This window comes from Marmota monax, unplaced genomic scaffold (assembly GCF_021218885.2).
Source record: "Marmota monax isolate L192 unplaced genomic scaffold, Marmota_monax_Labrador192_F-V1.1 WCK01_AAM20220418_F8-fsc00432, whole genome shotgun sequence".
Taxonomy (NCBI): Eukaryota; Metazoa; Chordata; class Mammalia; order Rodentia; family Sciuridae; genus Marmota; species Marmota monax.
In genome coordinates this window covers 783-23,032 of record NW_026693953.1, presented here as the reverse complement: position 1 = coordinate 23,032, position 22,250 = coordinate 783, and the positions used below count along the sequence as shown (strand labels likewise).

Sequence of the window (22,250 nt, the reverse complement as noted above, 5' to 3'; positions counted from 1 at the left end):
AAAGTAAAGTCTCATCCTTTACATTTTAGATAATCCTTACTTCTCTAATGCTACTATGGTGTTCAAGAACAGCAATGAGGGTTTTAACACTAATTCTAGAAAATTACAACAAGGTATCAGTTTATTCATCCACATGAACAATAAAATCTTATTTAAATTCGAAATATAGCAGTTCACTTAAAATCTGCTTTAAACCACACAATTTAGTCTTGCAGGAAAACTGACTCCAAGGGAATTTCAAACATTATAACATGAGATAAAAGCTCATACCACACTTAGTAAAGCCAAAATTCAACTCAGGCAAAATTGTATAAGTCAGATATATGACATGTGTATCAGGTCAGTTTTAAGACAGCAAAAGGTTAAGGTATCTGTGGTGTAATATAAAACCATTAAAATTTTAAGATATACTTCTCAACAGTAAAGGAGATTGAAATAACTGGTAAGGCTGCCAGGTTTGAAATATATGAGTATATTCAAAGTATATCTAGTGAGTTATTAGTCCACTCATATCACTCATTCCTTCTTATTACATAAAGGTGACAATACAATTGTTGTTAGGCAGTCTTCAGTTGCTCTTCATTCTTCAAGTATTTGCAGCAACTGCATGAGACATTTTTATCATAGCTCTGCTACTATCAGGTAAATCCTTCCAGAAGCAAAAAAGTAGAGGCATAATTCCATTTCAATTGCTCTAAAAATATATTCTTGTTATAAACAGACTCTTAGGCTGATAGGTGTTTTAGTAGGCTTTTCTAAATTTAGGTGATGAAAGATGATTTCCCAGGCTGAGTCCGAAAGTCAATTCCATCTATGGTCCTTTCTTCCATTTTTCCATCGAGCCGCATCTTGGCGTTAAAAGCATTACCTTTAGCTCCCCAAATTCACTACATTTTTCTTCCAGTATATTCCATATGTCAGTAATGTACGTGTTGCCAACAATGAGATCCAGGCAATCTCTGAGCACTGTAGGTGTATTAACTCATAAGTTTTGTGTGTTGATCAGAGTTGAACCCCAAACACTAAGACACAGCCTACATCCCATCTTGCAAAAAGGGGGTTCCCTCTGTCCATAATTGCTACTAAAAGGCCAAGACGCCGGGCTTGGGGGCTCCCGGATTCCTTGCCTAGATACAGAATCTTCGACAAGTCGCTTAAGAGCTGGAGGATTCCCTCAGCAGCGGAGCTGTCTGGAAGATTCAGTGGACGCTCAGCGCGGGGCAACGGCGAGTGTTCCTTCCTCGCCTAGTGTCAAAAGTCAAGCGGACATACCAACACAACTCTAGCCTACCGCTCCGGCGGAAGTGGCGGCGAGTCCGTCCGGTCCGCCTTCCGGTCCACCGCCCGCCAATTTCCGGCGGCGGGTGAGCGCGCGTCGCGTAACGACCTTCTGCGTGGAGTGTAGGCAGGCGGCGGCGGCGGCGTATTGATGGAGGCCTCGGCTTCTGGCCGGGCGTGGCGGACCTGGCGGCGGTCCCGGGCCTCGGGCTTCCCGCTCTCCCGAGCCGCCATCCTCCTCTTCTCCGCCTTTCTTGTGCTGGCGCCCCCGTCAGGTGAGGGTCGGCGGCGCTCCGTGGTCTAGCTCTGCTGGGTAACCGTGACTCCACCCTTGATTACGTTTTTCCTGTGTCACGTGCACCCGGTTTATATAAACACTGTACTTAATTAATACCTGACCAAAAAAGTGTATTTTATGTAGAGGTCGTACAAAGTCCCTGTATTTGCGAAGAGGAGCGAATGACTGGGAAATCTTTAATCTTTTGAAGATAGAAGAGCACTCAAACACCTGGAGTTAAAAGTTTGAAATTTAAACTGAATTAATAAACTCCTAAATTAAACCCATGGTTCATTTACTGGCTTTATATTTCTTTGTGAGTTCCATAATGTATTGTCCTGAGCCAATGTATTCCATAGTATGTGTGCTGTGATTTTAAAATATCCGTGATACAGGAGCTCCCTCTATTGGCTGGAGATATAAAATGCAGAATATGCTGAGATTTTTTTAAGTTTTGACATCTGAAGAGCTGACATGCTTTTCCATATTCTTACAAAATACATTTATGATATTTCAAAATAACATGATAGAAACAAGTGCTGAAAAAAGTTAAGAGTGTAATAGAACTGTAATTTAACTGGAAATATTTGGCTACTTTATTTTTGTTTATATATTCTAGACTTTCTTAAAAATAAAATCCAAGAATTGATGAATGAAAAGCACAAAAGAGGCTTTCTAAAATGCCAACACTTGTTCAAATAAAGGAGAATGAAAAAATAAGGTCTCCAAGAAAAATGTAGAAGGAATGTGGAAGTAAGCATGGGATAGATGAGGTGGAGAAAAGAAAGAGTGAGTGGAGATTTACAAGATATGCTAAACTCCAGTCATCTGGAATCGAAAAATTGATCTATGAGAATATCCAGTGTCCTTTATTTGCAGGATTAAGATACTTTTGAAAGTGGTTCATGGTTTTGTACCTAATATGAAAGGAAGTGTTTTCATTTAAATATGTTCCTTGTCTTTTTTTTTTTTTTTGACCCACTAATCAGACCAGACCAATGAGGGTATAAGAAGCAGAATAAGGAGTCAATATATTTATATGTGAACCATGAATACTAAAGGCCATGTATTTATATGGCATTTTATAATTTATACAAATTCCATTTAGTCCTACAGTAACTCTGTAAGGTGGAATTATTGTCCCAGTTCCAGATGAGAAAAGTTAGGCTCCTAAACTTTAAAGTGGCTTTCTTAAAACCAGTATGTGGTGGGATTTAAACTCAGATCTTCTGGCTTTTAATACCATTTTCTTTTATTTGTGCTTTACTTCTTTATTGTTAGAGAGTACTTGGGTATAGTGCTTTGTAATACTGTATTTTTATATTGATTTTCTCACTTGTTCTGTTCTCACCATTATCCCTTTCAAACGTGTTCATTCAAAAATGAGGGATATCAATATATTTCACAATTATTTAATAGTTGCCATGTACATGGTATAATGCTTTGTTTTATTTTTTGATAAGTTTATATAAACACTGATACTTCCATCAATTGAATGTATAATAAATAAAATTATATTTGTCCATAAACAACTATAATAAAATGTGGAATGAATGACATAACAGAGGTGGTAGTGATATCCTGATATCCTGACAAATACGAACAAACAGGAGTTTTGAAAGAGGTAGTATTTGTGATTTGGGTCTTGAGGGATAGGAGATTTGGAATTTAGAAACTAAAACATAGTGTTCTAAGTGAATGTGAAAAAAGCCAGAAATGAGATGTAATAGGGAGAAGGCAGTAGGTAGATTAAACTCATTAGGGCACATGAAGGTGAGTAGAGTTGGAAAAGAGATATGAGATACAAGAGGAACTGGATTTATGAGCTTCACCTTTGTGTAAGATCAAGTGTACTTTAAAGTTTTGGAGTTTCCAGTGAGGAAATTTGTTAACCCTTTGCTTTCTTTTTGCCTTTCATAGTTGAATATTTGGTTCGATTTCCAAGAACTTTTCGATTGACCCAAGAGTCAGTGAAAATAGTGGGATCATCACATTTTCCAGGTATTCATATATAGACTCACAATAATTTTAAAAAGTTAACATTTGTTTACATTTTTTCTTTTTAGTTATACATGACATTAAGAATTTATTTTTGACATATCATACATACATGGAATATAACTTGCCATTTTTGTGATTTAAATTTTGTGTTTTCCAAAAGGCTAATGTTTCCTAGTTCTCCTGTCTTCTAAAGTTCATGTCCTTCTACAGAAATGGATTAAAGTTCTTTCCATATAGTTGGATTCTTCAAAGTTTAATTTTTATGCTATAATGACATAAGTATGCAAAGGATAATTCTAAAATTTAGCTGAAGTTGCCAATATTGTTTTTGCTTATTGTATAATACTAGCTATAATATTAAATATGGACAATTTAAACATGCTAAAACATTTTAAACGAGATTTTGGATTTACAAAATCTTATGAAAGTCACATGAGACACAGAAGCCACAACTTTGTTTTTGCATTTTTATCAGGGTATAAATTCATTTTCCATAAAATTGGTGTGTTGGCAATGTTAGATAACATCCCCACTATATTAACATCACATTTTCATCACTCTCAATAAAAACATAATACTCATTAGGTCATCACTTTCCAGCCCCTGGAAACAACAAATTGGCTTCCTGTTTGTGGAGATTTGCCAATTCCAGACATTAGTGGAATTATAATTGTAATTGTAGTAGCCTTTTGTGTCTGGGTTCATTCACTTAGTTTAAGGTCTTTGAGGCTTATCATGTTATACAATATGTAAGTACTTCCTTCCTTTTTGCAGTTGAATAATATTTTATTTCGTATAAATGTTTGTTTTCCTTTCTCTTAGGCATTTTCCTATGGGATTTGCTAGAAAACAGATGATCCTATTTTTAACATTTTGAAAAACTGCCAAACTAATTTTCAAAGAGCCTGAACTAGCTTACTTTCACCACTAGTAATGTTAGAGGGTTCAAACTTTCCAACATCCTCATCAATACTTGATACTATCCATCTTTTTTTTGTTTACAGCTATCCTAATGTGTATAAAGTGGAATCTTGTGATTTTGATTTGTATTTCTCTAATAGCTAATGATTTTATGTTTATGGCCATGTGAATACCGTTTTGCAAAAATGGCTATTTAGATCTTTTTCCTGTTTTTAAAATATTTTTGGTTGTTGTTGAGTTATAGTGTTCTTTATATATTCTGAGTGTTGGACACATACCATACAAATGATTTACAAATATTTTCTCCAATTACGTGGATTGTATTTTAACTTTATTAATGTATCTTTTGAAATTCACATTTTAAAGTTTGATAAAGTCTAATTTCTATTTTTTTCTGGTACTTCTGGTGTCATATTTAAGAAATTATCACCTAACCAGTTGTGATCACTAATGGAGCAATAATTTCCTTATATGTTTCTTCATATGAGTTTCATTGTTTTAGCTCTTTTATTTAGGTCTTTGATCCATTTTGAATTAATTTTTATGATGCAAGAGAGAGATCAAATTCCTTCTTTAGCATGTGGTTGTTACCTAATTGTTCTAGTACCATTTGTTGAAGATACTATTTTCTCTGTATTTAATTGTCTTGGTACCCTTCTTAAAAAATGATTAGCCGCAGTTTGAGTTTTATTTATGAGCGCCATTGATGTATATTAATTTTTGTTCTGAATGTTTTGTAGTTTTCAGTGTACAAGTCTTACATTTCTTTTGCTAGCCTTATTTCTAAATATTTTATTATTTTGATGCTGTTATAAATGGAAGAATTTTATTTAGTTCATGGATTGTTCACTACTAGAAATACAATTGATATTTTCATTCATATATATATTTCCTCTGGTCAATACCTTGTTGTCTTGGCTATTGTTGCTTTGTAATAAATTTTTGAGCTATGAAGTGTAAATCTTTAATAAATTTTTTTCTTTTACAGAATGTTATGGTTATTCTTGCATTTCCATATCAACTCTTGATTTAGTGTGTCAGTTTCTGCAAGAAGTCCCTTGGTCTTAAAGTAGGAATTGCATTGACTCTGCAGATCTATTTTTGTCATCTTAACAATTTTAAGTATTTTCAATCCAGGAATATGGACTATCTTTCTATTTAAGTTTTCTTTAATTTCACTTTATGATGTTTTGTAGTGTTCAGTGTGCAAGTTTTAACTTTTCTTTTGTTCAGTTTTTTTACTAAATATTTTACTACTTTTGATGCTGTTGTAAATAGAAGGATTTTATTTAGTTTGTGGATTATTCATTGACAAATTGTAGAAATACAGATGATATTTTGGTCATATCCTGCCATCTTGCTTTATTCATTATTTAGCTCTATTTTTAGGGTGGTTCATTAAAATTTTTTTGACATCTACAAATGGAGATAGTTCTATTTCCTTCCTTTCCAATCTGAATTCCTTTTATATTTTCATGCCAGCTTCTTAGGTAGAACCTCAATATTGATGATAACAGATTATCTTTGTCTTGCTCCTGATCTTAGGGAAGGAAAAGTTTTCAGTAAGTTGGATGGTAGGTATGAGTTTTTTTTTAAAATAGATGTCCTTAATTAGGTTGAGTAAGTTCACTCTGTTCAGTTTTACTCTGTGTGTGTGTGTGTGTGTGTGTGCGCGCGCGCGCGCACAAGCGTATGTGTGTGTGTGTAAGGGAGGGAGAGAGAGTGTTAGATTTTGTCAAATTTTTCACATCTTTGGAAATGATCATTTGTTTTTTAATCCTTGCTTCTGTTAACATGTTGCATTATATTGACAAATTTTAGTATTCTGAATCAGCATCGAATTCCTGGAATAAATCTTAGTTGACTGTGATATATAGTCCCTTTTTTATTAATACTGCCAGATTTGGTTGCCAGTATTTTGATGATTTTTATACCTCTAGATTCATAAGGAAATTTGATCTGTAGTTTTCTTGTGATATCTTCATTTGATTTTGGTTTTAGAATAATATTGGATTTGTAGAACAAGTTGGAATGTTTTCCCTCCTCTTCTATTTTTTTGAAAAAGTTTATGAAGGATTATTGTTAATTGTGCTTTAGTCTTTTGGTAGAATTTACCAGTGAATCCATCTGGTACTGGATTTTTCTTTGTGGAAGTTTTTTGAATACTAATTTAATCACTGTGGTTGTTTTAGGTCTGTTCAGATTTTCTGTTTCATTGTCTTCAAATGAGAAATAAGCTAGTAATTGAAGACCACTGGTATGTTGTTAGTTCCTTTCTTTGTTGCTACCAGTATTATATTTTTGTTTATGGACTTAATTATGTACCTGTGTATAAATTTCTTTGGGTTTATTTTAATTAGAGTTCATTGAACTTCTTGGATTTGTAGATTCATACTATTCATCCTTTTGGGGACGTGTTTATCATTATTTCTTTAAATATCTTTCGTGTCTCTCCCCGCTCTTCATGGAACACTCATTATTATGCATGTACTCATGATTGGATGATTTCTCTCATATCTCTAAGTCTTTATTCATTTATCTTTATTTCTTTTTTTCTTCAGACTGGATAACCCCAAATTGTTTATCTTAAAATTCACTGATTCTTCTGCCTGATCAAGCTGTTGATTCCTTTTAGATAATTTTTTTATTTCAATTATTATATTTTTAAAAATATTTATTTTTTTAGTTGTAGCTGGACACAATACCTTTATTTTATTTATTTTTATGTGGTGCTGAGGATCGAACCCAGGGCCTCACACTTGTTAGGCGAGTGCTCTACTGCTGAGCCACAACCCCGGCCCTCAATTATATTTTTTTTAAAGAGAGAGAGAGAGAGAGAGAGAGAGAGAGAGAGAGAACTTTTTTAATATTTATTTTTTAGTTTTCAGTGGACACAACATCTTTTTTTTTTAATTTTTATGTGGTGCCCAGCGCCCCGAGCATGCCAGGCAAGCACGCTACAGATTGAGCCACATCCCAGCCCCAATTATTATATTTTAATTGTTCTTTTATAATTTATCTCTTTGTTGATATTCTCTGTTTAGGGAGATGATCATCTCATACTTTTTTTATTTCTTTAGACATTGTTTTCTTGTACTATATTTAAAATAGCTAATTTAATATGTATTTATGCAGTAAGCCCAATATTCGATCTTAATTTTAGGGTAAGTTTCAATTGGCTGCTCTTTTTCTATGTATGTAATTGAACTTTTTTCTCTTTTTTTGCATGTTTATGTTTTAATTGAAAACTGGAAATATTAATAATATAGCAAAACAACTCTCTAAGATTCTTCTTTCCTCCCAGACTATGATGTTGTTTGCCTATCTTTTTTGTTTGTTTAGTGACTTTTTTGAACTAATTGTGTAAATTATTTATTCTTTACATGCATAATCACTGAACTTTCTGAACAGTCGTCTTTGGCTAATGATTATATAGAACTCTAATTAAATTAAACAGCTTAGTCTTTGCTGAGGTCTATGTGTACATATTGTGGATTGTATCTTTAATTTTTAGTATCTTTTATTTTTAGCTATGTATTTGACAGTTCTACCTTAGCATTGACTTTATGCTATGTAGAATCTCAATTTCAGTTAGAGGTGAGAACATGAGGCTTCTTGGTATTTACTGAGAGGGCACACGTCCTGGACATACATACAGCCCGGAATATACAGGCTTCTATTTTGTTAGGAATGTGTCAGTTTTCTTACTTCCTGTGGAAATGTTACTCACCAGATTTTTATCTTAAGCTTTTGGTTAACTTACTAGTTTCCCCAACTATCCCCTACTGTATCAGGCAGTCACAAAATCAAGGGAAGATAGCCTTTTGAGTAGGGTCTTTCAAGATATTGCTAGGCAGGTCTAATAATGACAGTTCTCTGGGAAGGAAGTTTTGGAGTTATTTTGATCTTGTCTGCCCCTTCCAGTGGTTGTGAGGCTGATGGTTCTCACTATAATTTAAGACTTTACTTTCATGGATACTACAGAGATTGTGAGGACAGCAAAAGAGCAAGTTAAAATGCTTTAAGAACACCATTTTTTCACAAGTATGTTGTTTCGTTAGAGCTTTTATAACAAAACACTACAGACTGAATAGCTTATACAGCAGAAATAATCTCACAGTTTTGGAGGATAGAAGTCCAAAATCAGTTGCTGTAAGGGTTGATTCCTCTGAGTGCTCTGAAAGAAAGATCTGTTCCTTCTTCCTATGTCTCTTCACATTGCCTTTCCTCTATACTTATGTGTCCAAATCTTTCCTTTTATAAGGGCATCATTATCATACTAGATTTGGACCCAGCCTAAAGATTTAATTTTGATTTCCTTTGTAGAATTCTATCTACAAATAAATTCACTTTCTCAGGGAGTGGGGATTAAGACTTCAACATATGAATGTGGGGGTGATGAGAGGAGAACAGTTCATCCCACAACACTGAAATTCAGTTGTCTTGTGTAAATTTTTCTTACCTTGCTTAAAGTCTTTGATGAATTTCAGAGTTCGGAAAATTCTTATTATTATTTATGAAAAAAATTTGGAACTCCTTACTCTGCCACGTTTGTTGATTTTACTATCTATAACTTTTAAATCTAGATCATAAATAGTTATTTATATCTGATTTCCTTATTATTTCATGTTATTGAATAATATTAAATTTGTTCTTTAAATGAATTAACATTACAATTCAGCAGATAGTGTTTTTATCAGAAGTAGAGTATTTTTAATTTCTTTTAGACTGACATTTTGCTAGATGTGTATGCTGACTGCCTGCTGTTTTATGCCTGGAGTTTCTTCTGTTGTGCAAGGTTTCAGCATCTATCTCTATTGGCCATTTTTCTGTTCTGTGATCCTTTTTTTTAACTTGTTCTCATTTTACTTGCTCTATTAATGTCAGTTAGTTTTCTGTTTTTATTCACTCATGTATCCATTTGGTCAGTGAGCATTTGTTTACATTTTTGTGGCATTTTCACTTAATTTCATTTCTTGGTCCATATGATAACACACACACACACACACGTGTGTGTGTGTGTATATATATATATATTTATATATTTTACTTGTATAAAAAGTTTCTGGGCCTATTGTATCCAGGAGTAGTTGATAAATATCATATGACCTTACCATTCTCCATCTCACTAAGATATAGGTCTTCAAAGTGTCTGTACCAGTTCACATCTCCTCCAGAAGGATTCAGGGATATTTCCCACATACTCACCAGCATAAAATATTATCCAATTTTTCCATTGTTTGATAAGCAAAAAAAGTTAAGCTGCCTCTGTTCATTTTTTTCTGCCTGTTTTCAAAGGAGTTATTTCATATCATTTATATTCCATTATAAATCCGTTATTGATTTTCTTTGTTGGAATATCTTCTTCCCAAGTTCAAATCTTTTAAGTTTGTTCATGTTGTATAGGATTGAACAGAAATTGTTAATATTTAATCATCTGAGTTTAGTATTTTTGTGTTTGTACCTTTGCCATGAAAATAGCTTCTCACTATAGAACTCAATAACACGATTAATAACTTAGACTTAATTGACATATATAGAATATATCAACCAACATCAAGCAGATACACTTTTTTTCTCAGCAGCACATGGATCCTTCTCAAAAATAGACCATATAGTATGCCACAGGGCAACTCTTAGCAAATACAAAGGAGTAGAGATACTACCATGCATTTTATCAGATCATAATGGAATGAACTTGGAAATCAATGATAAAATAAGGAAGAAAAATTCCTACATCACATGGAGAATAAACAATATGCTACTGAATGAACAATGGGTTACAGAAGACATCAAGGAGAAATTAAAAAATTCTTAAGAGGTAAATGAAAACATAGACACAACATATAGAAATCTCTGGGACACTATGAAAGCAGTACTAAGAGGAAAATTTATTGCATGGAGTTCATTCCTTAAAAGAAGAAAAAGCCAACAAATAAATGACCTCACACTAAATCTCAAAGCCCTAGAAAAAGAAGAACAAATCAGCAGCAAATGCAGTAGAAGGCAAGAAATAATTAAAATCAGAGCTGAAATCAATGAAATTGAAACAAAATAAACAATTGAAAAAATTGACAAAACTAAAAGTTGGTACTTTGAAAAAATAAATAAGATTGACAGACCCTTAGCCATGCTAACAAAGAGAAGAAGAGAGAGAACCCAAATTACTAGCACACAGAAAGAAAAAGGCAATATCACAACAGACACTATAGAAATACAGAAGATAGAAATTATTTTGAAACCTTATACTTGAATAAAATAGAAGATAGTGAAGACATCGATAAATTCCTTAAGTCATATGAGCTGCCCAGATTGAGTCAGGAAGATATACACAACTTAAACAGACCAATATCAAGTGAGGAAATAGAAGAAGCCATCAAAAGATTACCAACCAAGAAAAGTCCAGGACCGGACACATATACAGCCAAGTTTTACAAGACCTTTAAAGAAGAACTAATACCAATACTCTTCAATCTATTTCAGGAAACAGAAAAAGAGGGAGTACTTTCAAATTCATTCTACGAGGCCAATATCACCCTGATTCCAAAACCAGACAAAGACACCTCAAAGAAAGAAAACTTCAGACCAATATCTCTAATGAATATAGATGCAAAAATCCTCAATAAAATTCTGGCAAATCGGATCAAAAACATAAAAAAAGATCGTGCACCATGATCAAGTGGGATTCATCCCCAAGATGCAAGGTTGGTTCAACATACGGAAATCAATAAATGTAATACATCACATCAATAGAATAAAGATAAGAACCATATGATCATCTTGATAGAAACAGAAAAAGCATTTGACAAAATACAGCACCCCTTTATGTTCAAAGCACTAGAAAAACTAGGGATAACAGGAACTTACCTCAACATGTAAAAGCTATCTATGCTAAGCCTCAGGTCAACATCATTCTAAACAGAGAAAAACTGAAGGCATTCCCTCTAAAATCTGGAACAAGACAGGGATGCCCTCCCTCACCACTTCTATTCAACATAGTTGAAACACTGGCCAGAGAAATTAGACAGATGAAAGAAATTAAAGGGATACACATTAAAAAAAGAAGAACTCAAATTGGCATTATTTGCTGATGATATGATTCTGTACCTAGAAGACCCAAAAAACTCTACCAAGAAACTTCTAGAACTAGTAAATGAATTTAGCAAAGTGGTAGGATATAAAATCAACATCCATAAATCAAAGGCATTCCTGTATATTAGTGACAAATCCTCTGAAAAGGAAATGAGGAAAACTACCCCATTCACAATATCCTCAAAAAAAATAAAACCTTGGGAATCAACAAAAGAGGTGAAAGATCTATACAATGAAAACTATATAACCCTAAAGAGAGAAATAGAAGAAGACCTTAGAAGATGGAAAGATCTGCCTTGCTCATGGATAGGCAGAATTAATATTATTAAAATGACCATAATACCAAAAGCACTATACAGGTTCAATGCAATTCTGATCAAAATCCCAATGGCATTCCTCATAGGAGTAGAAAAAGCAATTATGCAATTCATCTGGAAAAATAAGAGACCCAGAATAGCTAAAGCGATTCTAAGGAGGAAGAGTGAAACAGGTGGTATCACTATACCAGACCTTAAACTATACTACAGTACAATAGTAACAAAAACAGCATGGTACTGGTGCCAAAACAGGCTGGCAAACCAATGGTACAGAATAGAGGACACATAGACTAACCCTTATATTAGACAAAGATGCCAAAAGTATGCAATGGGGAAAGGATAGCATCTTCAACAAATGGTGCTGGGAAAACTGGAAATCCATATGCAACAAAATGAAATTGAATCCCTATCTCTCACCATGCACAAAAGTTAACTCAAAATGGGTCAAGGATCTAGGAATTAAACCAGAGACTCTGCATCTAATAGAAGAAAAAGTAGGCCCTATACTCCATCACATGGGACTAGGCCCCAACTTCCTTAATAAGATGCCTATAGCATAAGAATTAAAACCAAGAATCAACAAATGGGATGGATTCAAACTAAAAAGTTTTTTTCTCAGCAAAAGAAATAATATTTGAGGTGAATAGGTACCCTACATCCTGGGAACAAATTTTTATCCCTCAAACATCAGATTGAGCTCTAATCTCTAGGGTATATAAAGGGCTCAACAAGATAAGCACCAAAAAAACAAATAATCCAATCAATAAATGGGCCAAGGACCTGAACAGACACTTTCAGAAGAGGATATACAATCAATCAACAAATACATGAAAAAATGCTCGTCATCTCTAGCAATCAGAGAAATGCAAATTAAAACTACTCTAAGATACCATCTCACTCTAGTAAGAATGGCAGCCACTATGAAGACAAACAACAACAAGTGCTGGCGAGGATGCAGGGGAAAAGGTACACTCGTAAACTGCTGGTGGGACTGAAAATTGGTGCAGCCAATTTGGAAAGCAGTATGGAGATTCCTTGGAAATCTGGGAATGGAACCACCATTTGACCCAGCTATTCCTCTTCTTGGACTATACCCAGAGGACCTAAAAACAGCATACTACAGGGACACAGCCACATCAATGTTTATAGCAGCACAATTCACAATAGCTAAACTGTGGAGCCAACCTAGATGTCCTTCAATGGATGAATGGATAAAAAAAATGTGGCATTTATACACAATGGAATATTACTCAGCACTAAAAAACAATAAGATAATGGCATTTGCAGGGAAATGGATGGCATTAGAGCAGATTATGCTAAGTGAAGTTAGCCAATCCCAAAAAGACAAATGCCTAATGTCTTTTCTAATATAAAGGGGGTGACTCAAAATGGGGGTAGGGAGGCAGATCATGGGAGGAAGATTACCTCTAGATAGGGAAGAGGGGTGGGAGGGAAAGGGAGGGAGAAGGGGAATTGCATGGATGGTAGAAGGAGACCCTCATCATTATACAAAATACTGTATGAAGATGTGAATTTGGTGTCAACATATCTTATATACACAGATATGGTAAATTGTGGTATAAAGGTGTATTAAGAATTATAGTGCAAATAATAATAATAATAATAATAATAATAGAGCTCATGTAAAAAATAAATAAATAAAAATTTAAAAAAATAAAATAAATTAAAAGTATGTGTTTATTTACAACTAAAAAAAGAAAGATTGTATTCTACAGTCTTTATAGAATACAATTCTAAAATTGTATTCTATAATTCATTGTCTTAGTAACAAACTTCTGCAATTTACATGATAATTCTCAATGGTTATTGGCAGAATAGGTAGGGGTAAGTGCAGGCTCATTACCAATGATGCCTTAAAAGCAAGAGCACAGATGATGGTCCAATGCCAAAGAAAGATCTTTGGGGCATACAATATGCTGTTATTTTCATAGTTGAAATATGGATTGTAATTTGGTCATTGAGTAAATCTGACATCTTATTAAAGCATTGCACAATTAAATATTTTAATTTGCTTGCTAAAAAATGAAAATAGTTTCTCTATAATGCAAAGTATTATAATACCTTTATAGGTATTATTTTAACAATCTACTTAAATAATAATTTGTGTTCAGGTTTTTAGTCAATCCAGAGTTTATTTGTATTTGGTATGAGGTATAAATCTAAATTCAACTTTATAAATATAATTATGTGTGTGTGTATGAATTTTTGCCATCATTTATTAACCCGTACTATTTCCAGTGATGAGATACTTCTATCAGATATCAGTTTTTTATACTTCTCTTTTTTCCCTTAGAAACACTACTGTTTTATTCTTAAACCATACTGTGATTTTATTTAGTGTAACTTCATAATATTTCTTAATAATTTTTATTGTTGGTGTCTCCTCTTCCCTTTTATAGAAGTTTTAGACATTCATAAAACTTTAATTTTCCAAATACTGTGTTTGTGTGTGTTTTTGTGTGCACACTTGTGCATGTGTGGTGTGGATTGAACCCAGATTCTTGAACATGCTCAGCCAGTGCTCTATCACTAAGTTACAACCTCAGCTCCAAAATACATCTTAGAGTCAGTACTCAAGAATTAAATTTCTGGAAACTGATTATACAAATAAATAAATATATGTATGTTTATATACATATACATAACTTGGCAATTAAAAATTATGTGTATTCTCCCATGATTTCTTTGTGAGTAACTTTGTCTTTTTTTAGAGTCTAAAAATCTTCCTTGCAAAGGTCTTATCTGACTACAGAATAATTTCAGTGTATCATTCTCTGTTATCTCCCTTCTTGTAACATGGTTTAATGTATTATTGTTGATTTTCAGCAATATTATTTATTTTTGTATGTTGACATTGCATTGGGAACTTCTTTTGGATTCACCTGTTGTTGTTGTGATTGAAATGTGTACAGGAGTTTTAGTGGAAATTAGTGCCATTACAATAATGGCATGGATATTATCAAAGAGCCAAAGTAAAATTGTGCATATTTGTGTTGATTTTCGAAAGATGAGACATTAGGTACTTTCATGAATAAAATCACAAAGGAGTGATTATCAGTACTGCTTTGGCCTGGTTAAGGAATTGAATGTGAAAGGAGGTGTGGTGAGATACATTGAAAAAGAGTGGCAAAAATTAATATATATATATGTGTGTATATATATATATATATATATATATGAATTGGAACTTAGATTTATGTTTCATACCAAATACAAATAAATTCTGGGTTGAAAAAATAGGTATTGGAGAAGATAGAAGCCAGTATATGATGTTGAGGAGGGAAAATTTATGGGGTAAGTGCTTATTCAAGAAGTTAGAAAAGAGGGAAAAAAAAGTTTCAGCTGAGAAATATAGGACAGAAAAAGAAGAACAGAAATTCATGAGACCACAATAAAGTAGTACAGTTTAATGGAATCAAAAACTTTTTTTTTTGGAAATGTTAATAGATACATTTTTGGTAAATTTTTTATGAGAAAATAAAGTACAAAAAAGTGTTGCAAATGAAGATAGTGAAATTAAAAACATCATTACAATCTGAAAAAAAATTATCGTAATAACTTTAATAACTAGTTTAAATATAAATTTCTAAACTAGCTTCCAGTAAATTACTTAGTAGACTTATAACCAAGTAAATTCAGCCTTGTTAATGCAAAAAAATTTTTCCTATTCTCTTTTTAAAAAAAAATGTACCAGGAAAATAAATTACATATTCCTTCAGAAAAAATTTACAGATAGGAGTCTTCCCAGTTCATTTCATGTGGCCATTATAATCTTAGATCTGATATTCATCTTAATTATAATAAATATTGAAAATGAATATGAAATATATCATAATAAATGCTTAAAATGATAAAAGAACCAAGAGTAGTATAAAGAAATTACACACATTTCTATTTTTAAACATAGTTGCAAGGAGCCTAAGAAAATGTTTGTAAATTATATCTAACAATAATTAAGTAAAATAGCATGACCAATTTCATTTATTTCAGGAAAGTAAACTTTTAATATCAAGGATTCATTTAAATTCGTTCAAGAAGGAACAAGCTATATGATGACCTCAAACATATAGAAAAAGTTTAAAATTCAATACCAATTTATGATAAAAACAAATCACTTAGAAGTTTTCAGAACCTGTAAAGGGATATACATATGTGAAAGTACTTTCAAGAAACATCATTTTTTAATTTTTATTTTTTATTTATATATGACAGCAGAATGCATTACAATTTTTATTACACATATAGTGCACAATTTTTCATATCTCTGGTTGTATACATAGTATATTCACACCAATTCGTGTCTTCATATCTGTACTTTGGATAATAATGATCATCACATTCTACCATCATTAATTACCCTATGCCCTCTCCCTTCCCTTCCAACCCTTCTCCCCTATGTAGAGTTCATCTATTCCTCCCATGCTCCCTCTCTCTAAAGAAACATCATGTTTTATGGCAAAACTTTAAAGGCAGTCTCTTTAAAGTTAAGAAAAATTTTCATTTTCAGAAACAATTTTAATTTTATTTATTTATTTATTTTAAATTTTATTTAGAGACAGAGTCTTGCTGAGTTGCTTAAAGCCTCGCTAAATGGCTGAGGATAGCTTTGAACTCACAATCCTCCTGCCTCAGCTTCCAGAGCTGCTGGTATTAATAAGCATGCACTACAGTGCCTGGCTAACAATTTTTATTTTAATGAATCACAAAAATCTTTGCATATGGTGAATCATTGAAGACTTAGCATTTTCTAAAAGCTTACTTATGAGTGAATGCAAAACAATTGAATCTTTACAGTATTCCTTTTTTATCTTCTGAAGAGTATTATTTTTACTCATCATAATTCTTTAAATTTTAAAGCAGGATGGGACATATTGCTTAATATTTAAACTTAAAGCATGTTTTTGTTTACTTTTATGGGTTAGAGATAGTGTCTGTGGATTATTTTATCCAGTAGTTTGTGTTATATCATTGTGAATAATGTATTATTCCTCCAATTTAAACTATTTATAACCTCTGCTCGTTTAATGTCTTTATAATACACATCAAGTCTAGATAAAGAATCATATTAATTTTGTGTAATTTAAGTTATACTCTGAGGGATATAGTCAGTATGTGTGAGCTCTGAATAAAAAGTACCAGTGCATTATGTTCATGTTGAGGACATAAGCTTGCGTGATCAAACACAAACATATTCACTAACGCACAGATGCTCACACATATACACAAGATACATTGTGTTGTTTTAATGTTAGTTACATAGTTGCAGTGAAATTTAGCTCATATCATCAAGTAATAGAAAAAAATAATCCAAAGAAATATTGCAAGAGATTGTTACCCAGTCTATAAAAATATAAGGCACAATACAGAAAGAAAGAACATAAAATATTATTGGAACATTTTAATATTTTATTTTCAGTGAAAGTATATGTCATGCTCCATCAAAAGAGTCCACATGTGCTATGTGTAACCCAAGGACTGCGAAATTCCGAACTGATAGATCCATCATTCCAATGGCATGGGCCGAAAGGAAAAATTGTTTCAGGTAGGATTTTATTTCAACTATCATAATTAAAAAGATGAATCTGAAATGTACTCAGAGCTAAAAAAAACAATACTCATATCTCACCTATTTATCTATTTCTTCAATTATTTTTCTTGTAATTTATTTCTGGATAGGTCTACCATTAGATGGTGTTACTATATTTTACTTTTCTTTATTCTACATAGACATACCAGAAGATTGAGGTATTTGGAGAGTTCTCTAAGCATCTCTGTTCCAAAAAACATTGTTTCTTCATATACAAATTAATTTATATATCTGACTTCCTTACCATTTTATCTATTCACCTTCATATTTTAGTTTAAATGCATATTTTAATTTTATTTTAAATTTCTAATTTGATAAAAGCTTATATATTTTTATATATATAAATTATATATATATAAATTACTTTAGATTTTTTTAAAGAGAGAGAGAATTTTTAAATATTTATTTATTTATTTAGTTTTTTCGGTGGACACAACATCTTTATTTTATTTTTATGTGGTGCTAAGGATCGAACTCAGCACGCCGTGCATGCCAGGTGAGCGTACTACCGCTTGAGCCACATCCCCAGCCCTAGATGGTTTTATTTATTATTTTGCTGGTAGTATGGACTAATGAATTTCATACTAAAGATGTGTTTGATGAAGTACCTAATCATTTTTACATATCCTCAGAGGAAAGGTGTTTTTTTAAATTAGTTTCCTTTTCTTTCCTTTAAAAAACCATTTATAGATGAGAGATAATACCTGTGGATTAAAATCTGCAAGATTAGATTACTTATCATAGATGAAGGAAAGTATAATTATTCACAGTCTTCCTAAAGAGGCTTTTGTAGGAAATATTTATTTTGTAACATGTTTTAATTTATATTTTTATGTAATTGAGGGATGTTCATTTTCATAATACTAATGTTCATCCTAAATAGTTCAAACTTTAAAGAATTAATCTCTTTAGGGGAGGTGTTTTTGGTTCTTTGAAAGTGCGTTATCTACTATCCTGTAGTCAGTGACTATGTGGTAGATGCCATTGTGCTGGGTTTTGTGGGAGATAAAAATATCAGATATAACTTCTGCCTCATTACAGTAACATACAAGGAACAGTTGTACCATGTATTCACGGAATCGGAAGAAGTCAGTAAAAGAAATTCTAAGAGTTTTGGTAGCGGTAACTTATTTAAATCAGTGAAATGGTTCAAGTGTAAAACCACTTGATACTGAAAATATAATCACATTTTGTTTTTGTTGTTCCCTAATAGCAGCATATAATATAAAATTATAATTTAAATACATTCTATATTTGGTATTGAAACTGTTAAGTTGAAAAGTAGAAGCATTTAAATGTGAATTTTTCTGTTGTGTTTGTTGGTTCTTTGATTTGGAAATTGAAATTTGAAACATTTTCTTCTCTAAGTTGCCAGGTTTTGTTTGCAGTTTATACCACAAAGTATAGTATGTAATTCAATTTATCCTTTAGGAGTAAGCAGTATTTTATTTAACTTTGTGGTTATTTCCAGGTAAGGATAAAATCACATCAATACAGTGTTTTTTATGTATATAAAAACTATTGTCATTGAATTCTTATATTCTAATTTGGTGATTGTGACATCTTATAGTTCATTGTCTACCAGGTTTTAAAGTTTATTAATCATACGGTCACTTTTATTTCAGAAAGAACAGCTAAAGCTTTAATTTTCTTACAGTTTGTAAAGGAGAAAAGCACCTTTGGACTGTAGCTTAAAGTATACTGCACTTTAGTTATTTACTCAATATTCTAAAGATAGTTAGACTAAAATTGAACCAAAGAAATTATATGATTATGTAATTAGTTGTATATTCCTTTGGGAAAAATATTCAATTGTTTAGATATGTTGTGAAATGTGGGGGACGATTCTTAGATTTGGTCAATCTGTCTCTTATTCATGTATTCATTTACAAAATAATGCATATCTTGTGAAAAGTTCTGTACTTCTCACTCTAACCCTGATAGTCCTCTGATGAGTTATCTCTTTTTGATGTGTCAACTTTCCCACTTTTCTAAATGCTTACACAAATGTATATAAGCACACACACACATTCATGTGTTTGGTTTCCCCTATAACCTACCCTTACCATGTTTAAGAATAATATAGACTATACTTATTATATTTTAATTTTATATTTTGAAATATCTTACATATACAAATGTTTATAAGATATATGGAAGTTTTGAAGCACAGTAACACAAACATCCTTTAACCTGCTGTTAAAATTTAAGATACACTATTAGCAAGACTGTTGGACTTCCCAGTAAGTTGCTTTAAAATCTCTTTCCTGAATCTTCAAACCCCACCTCCTCCAGGCAAACATTTTCCTGAATACTTAACAGATTTTTTTCTTTTCCTTTTCTTTGTACATTTACCATGTAAGTTTATATATATGTACATTCTTTTATGTATGTTTTCTAAAAGTGTATATTTTGGCTTAGTTTGTGAATTTTTTTTTCACATTTTTCTTTTCCCTCCTCTGACAGTGTTCTTATGAATGATGAATAACAAATTTATATATTTAAGATGTACATGTGACATATTGATACAGGTAGACATAAATAATTGCTACATTTGTGTTACTAACGTATAGATTATTTCATATGATTGCCTTTTTCTCATGAGAACACTTAAGAATTATACTTTATTAGCAGAATTCAAGTATACAGTACATTATTGTGAACTATTAGTACATTATTGTGAACTATAGTCATGATGATATATGTCATTTCCAAAAATTATTTATCTTCTAATTGATAATTCATGCCCTTGTACCAACAGCTGGCAGTTTACCCCATCTCTATCCCCTAATAATAACTTTTTTCTGTTTATATAGTTTGGCTTTTTTAGATTCCATGTATAAGTAACATCATGCATATATGTCTTTCGGTGTCTGGCTTATTCACTTAACGGTGAATTTTATAAATATAATAATATGTATATAAGAGTTACTATGTATGAGATAGTATTCTAAACAATTTACACATTCTTTATTTAATTTTCACAATAACCTTTTCCAGTAAGTACAGCAATATTTTCCATTTATATATTGGAAAGAAAAGGCATTGGTTGAATAAGGTATATTTCTGAAGTCGAAAGTGATTGCAGTCTGACTTACAGAGTTTATAGATACAGTCTCAATGAGGAATAAATAGGATTATCACCAGTGTATGAATTTTGGTAGTTTGCAACTTTCAAGGAATTTGTCCAGCTTGTTGGATTTTTCATCTTGTCAATTTTATGTGTACAAAATTGTAGTAAAAAAGTAGTTGTAATATATTCCTATCTTTTAAATATATTCAGGTTCTATGGCAGTGTGGCCCTATTCCTTCCTGATTGATTGTTGATTCTGTCCTCTTTGTTTTTGTTCTTTCTGGCTACATGTTCAAAAATATATCATCTTTTTGAAGGATTGGCTTTGGGTTTCATTGACTTTCTCTTATTATTTTTCTGTTTTCAAACTATTGATTTGTTTTACCCATATTATTTCCTTTGTGTCTAATTTGCATGTCTTTTTCTTTTGCTGGTGGTAGAATTCTGGATTGGCAGTTTTTTTTTCTTTCAACATTCTAAAGATGACACTTATTTTTACTAGCATAATTTCTAATGAGAAATCTGCTGTGTTTCTTTGTCTTTCTGTGATTGATGTATAATATTTTTTCTAATACCATTGGCTTTTCATTTTTGGCAATTTGATTCTATTTTTTTTTCTTTGTGGTATTGGTGATTAAACCTAATCATCACTGAGCTACATCCCAGCTCTTTTTATTATTTTGTTTTTATTATTATTTTTTTCTTTTTGGATTTTTTTCAAACTTTAAGCCTTTATTTAGTAATTCAATGTCAAAATACAAACAACAACAACAAAACAACAACAACAACAACAAAAAACACAGAATTCTTTATTTTGGCCGTTTCTAAATTGTCATCTCTTACACTATTGCTTCTGCCATTATTTTTCTCTTCTCCTTCTGAGATTTCACTCATGCCTTTTTTTTAAAAAAAGAATTTATTTGTTTTTAGTTATACATGACAGTAGAATGCATTTATGCACTTTGATATATCATATTGTTTTATTTTGAGACAGTGTCTTGTTATGTGGCTTATGGCATTACTGAGTTGTTGTGGCTGGCCTCAAACTTGAAATCCTCCTTTCTTAGCTTCCTGAGTTACTGGTATTATAGGCATGCACCACCATGCCCAGTGATTTGATTCTTTTGTGTATATTTTTGTTTGGTTGTTATATTTTTCTGCATGTGTTTTCTGAGCTTTTTGGATCTGTAGTTTGACATCATTAGTTTTTGAAAATTCTGAACTGTTGTGTCTTCAAATACCTTTGGCCCCATTCTGTGCCACCACATCTTCTATAATTCCCTGATATTCTATCACACTTACACAACCCTTTCTAATATAGTACTGTAGATTCCATATTTTCTTTTCCTTGTGTTTCAATAAACACTTTGAATAAGTGTATAGTTTTAGTATTTCAATTAATCATTTCTGTACTTTGAATTTCTCTTCTAAAATTACTTAACTGATATTATATATTGTCTCTGTTTTCCAGTATATCTTTTGTCACATTAATTATTTTAAATTAATCATCAATAATTTTTATACCTATGCCATGAAAAAGTCTTGTCCTTAGCATTGCTTGTTATCTTGTGAATGTGCCAATTTTTTTGCCTTTTCATATGACAATTTTTATTGAAGTTGGACATTTTGACTAGGAAAGTAGATATTTTTCTGCTTTGAGATAATCATCCTTTAATGTTAGGG

At 32.0% G+C, this 22,250-nt stretch overlaps 1 protein-coding gene across 1 annotated transcript; it reads left to right on the top strand.

Moving 5' to 3' along the window:
- Positions 1–55: 55 nt before the first annotated feature.
- On the top strand, positions 56–17,449 carry Zpbp (zona pellucida binding protein; the record flags this gene model as incomplete). Its single annotated transcript, XM_046463921.1, is given in 4 exon segments — positions 56–113; positions 1,287–1,553; positions 3,476–3,556; positions 17,324–17,449. Coding segments are annotated over 4 exon segments (532 nt in total), but the record flags the coding sequence as incomplete, so codon positions are not given.
- Positions 17,450–22,250: the final 4,801 nt, after the last annotated feature.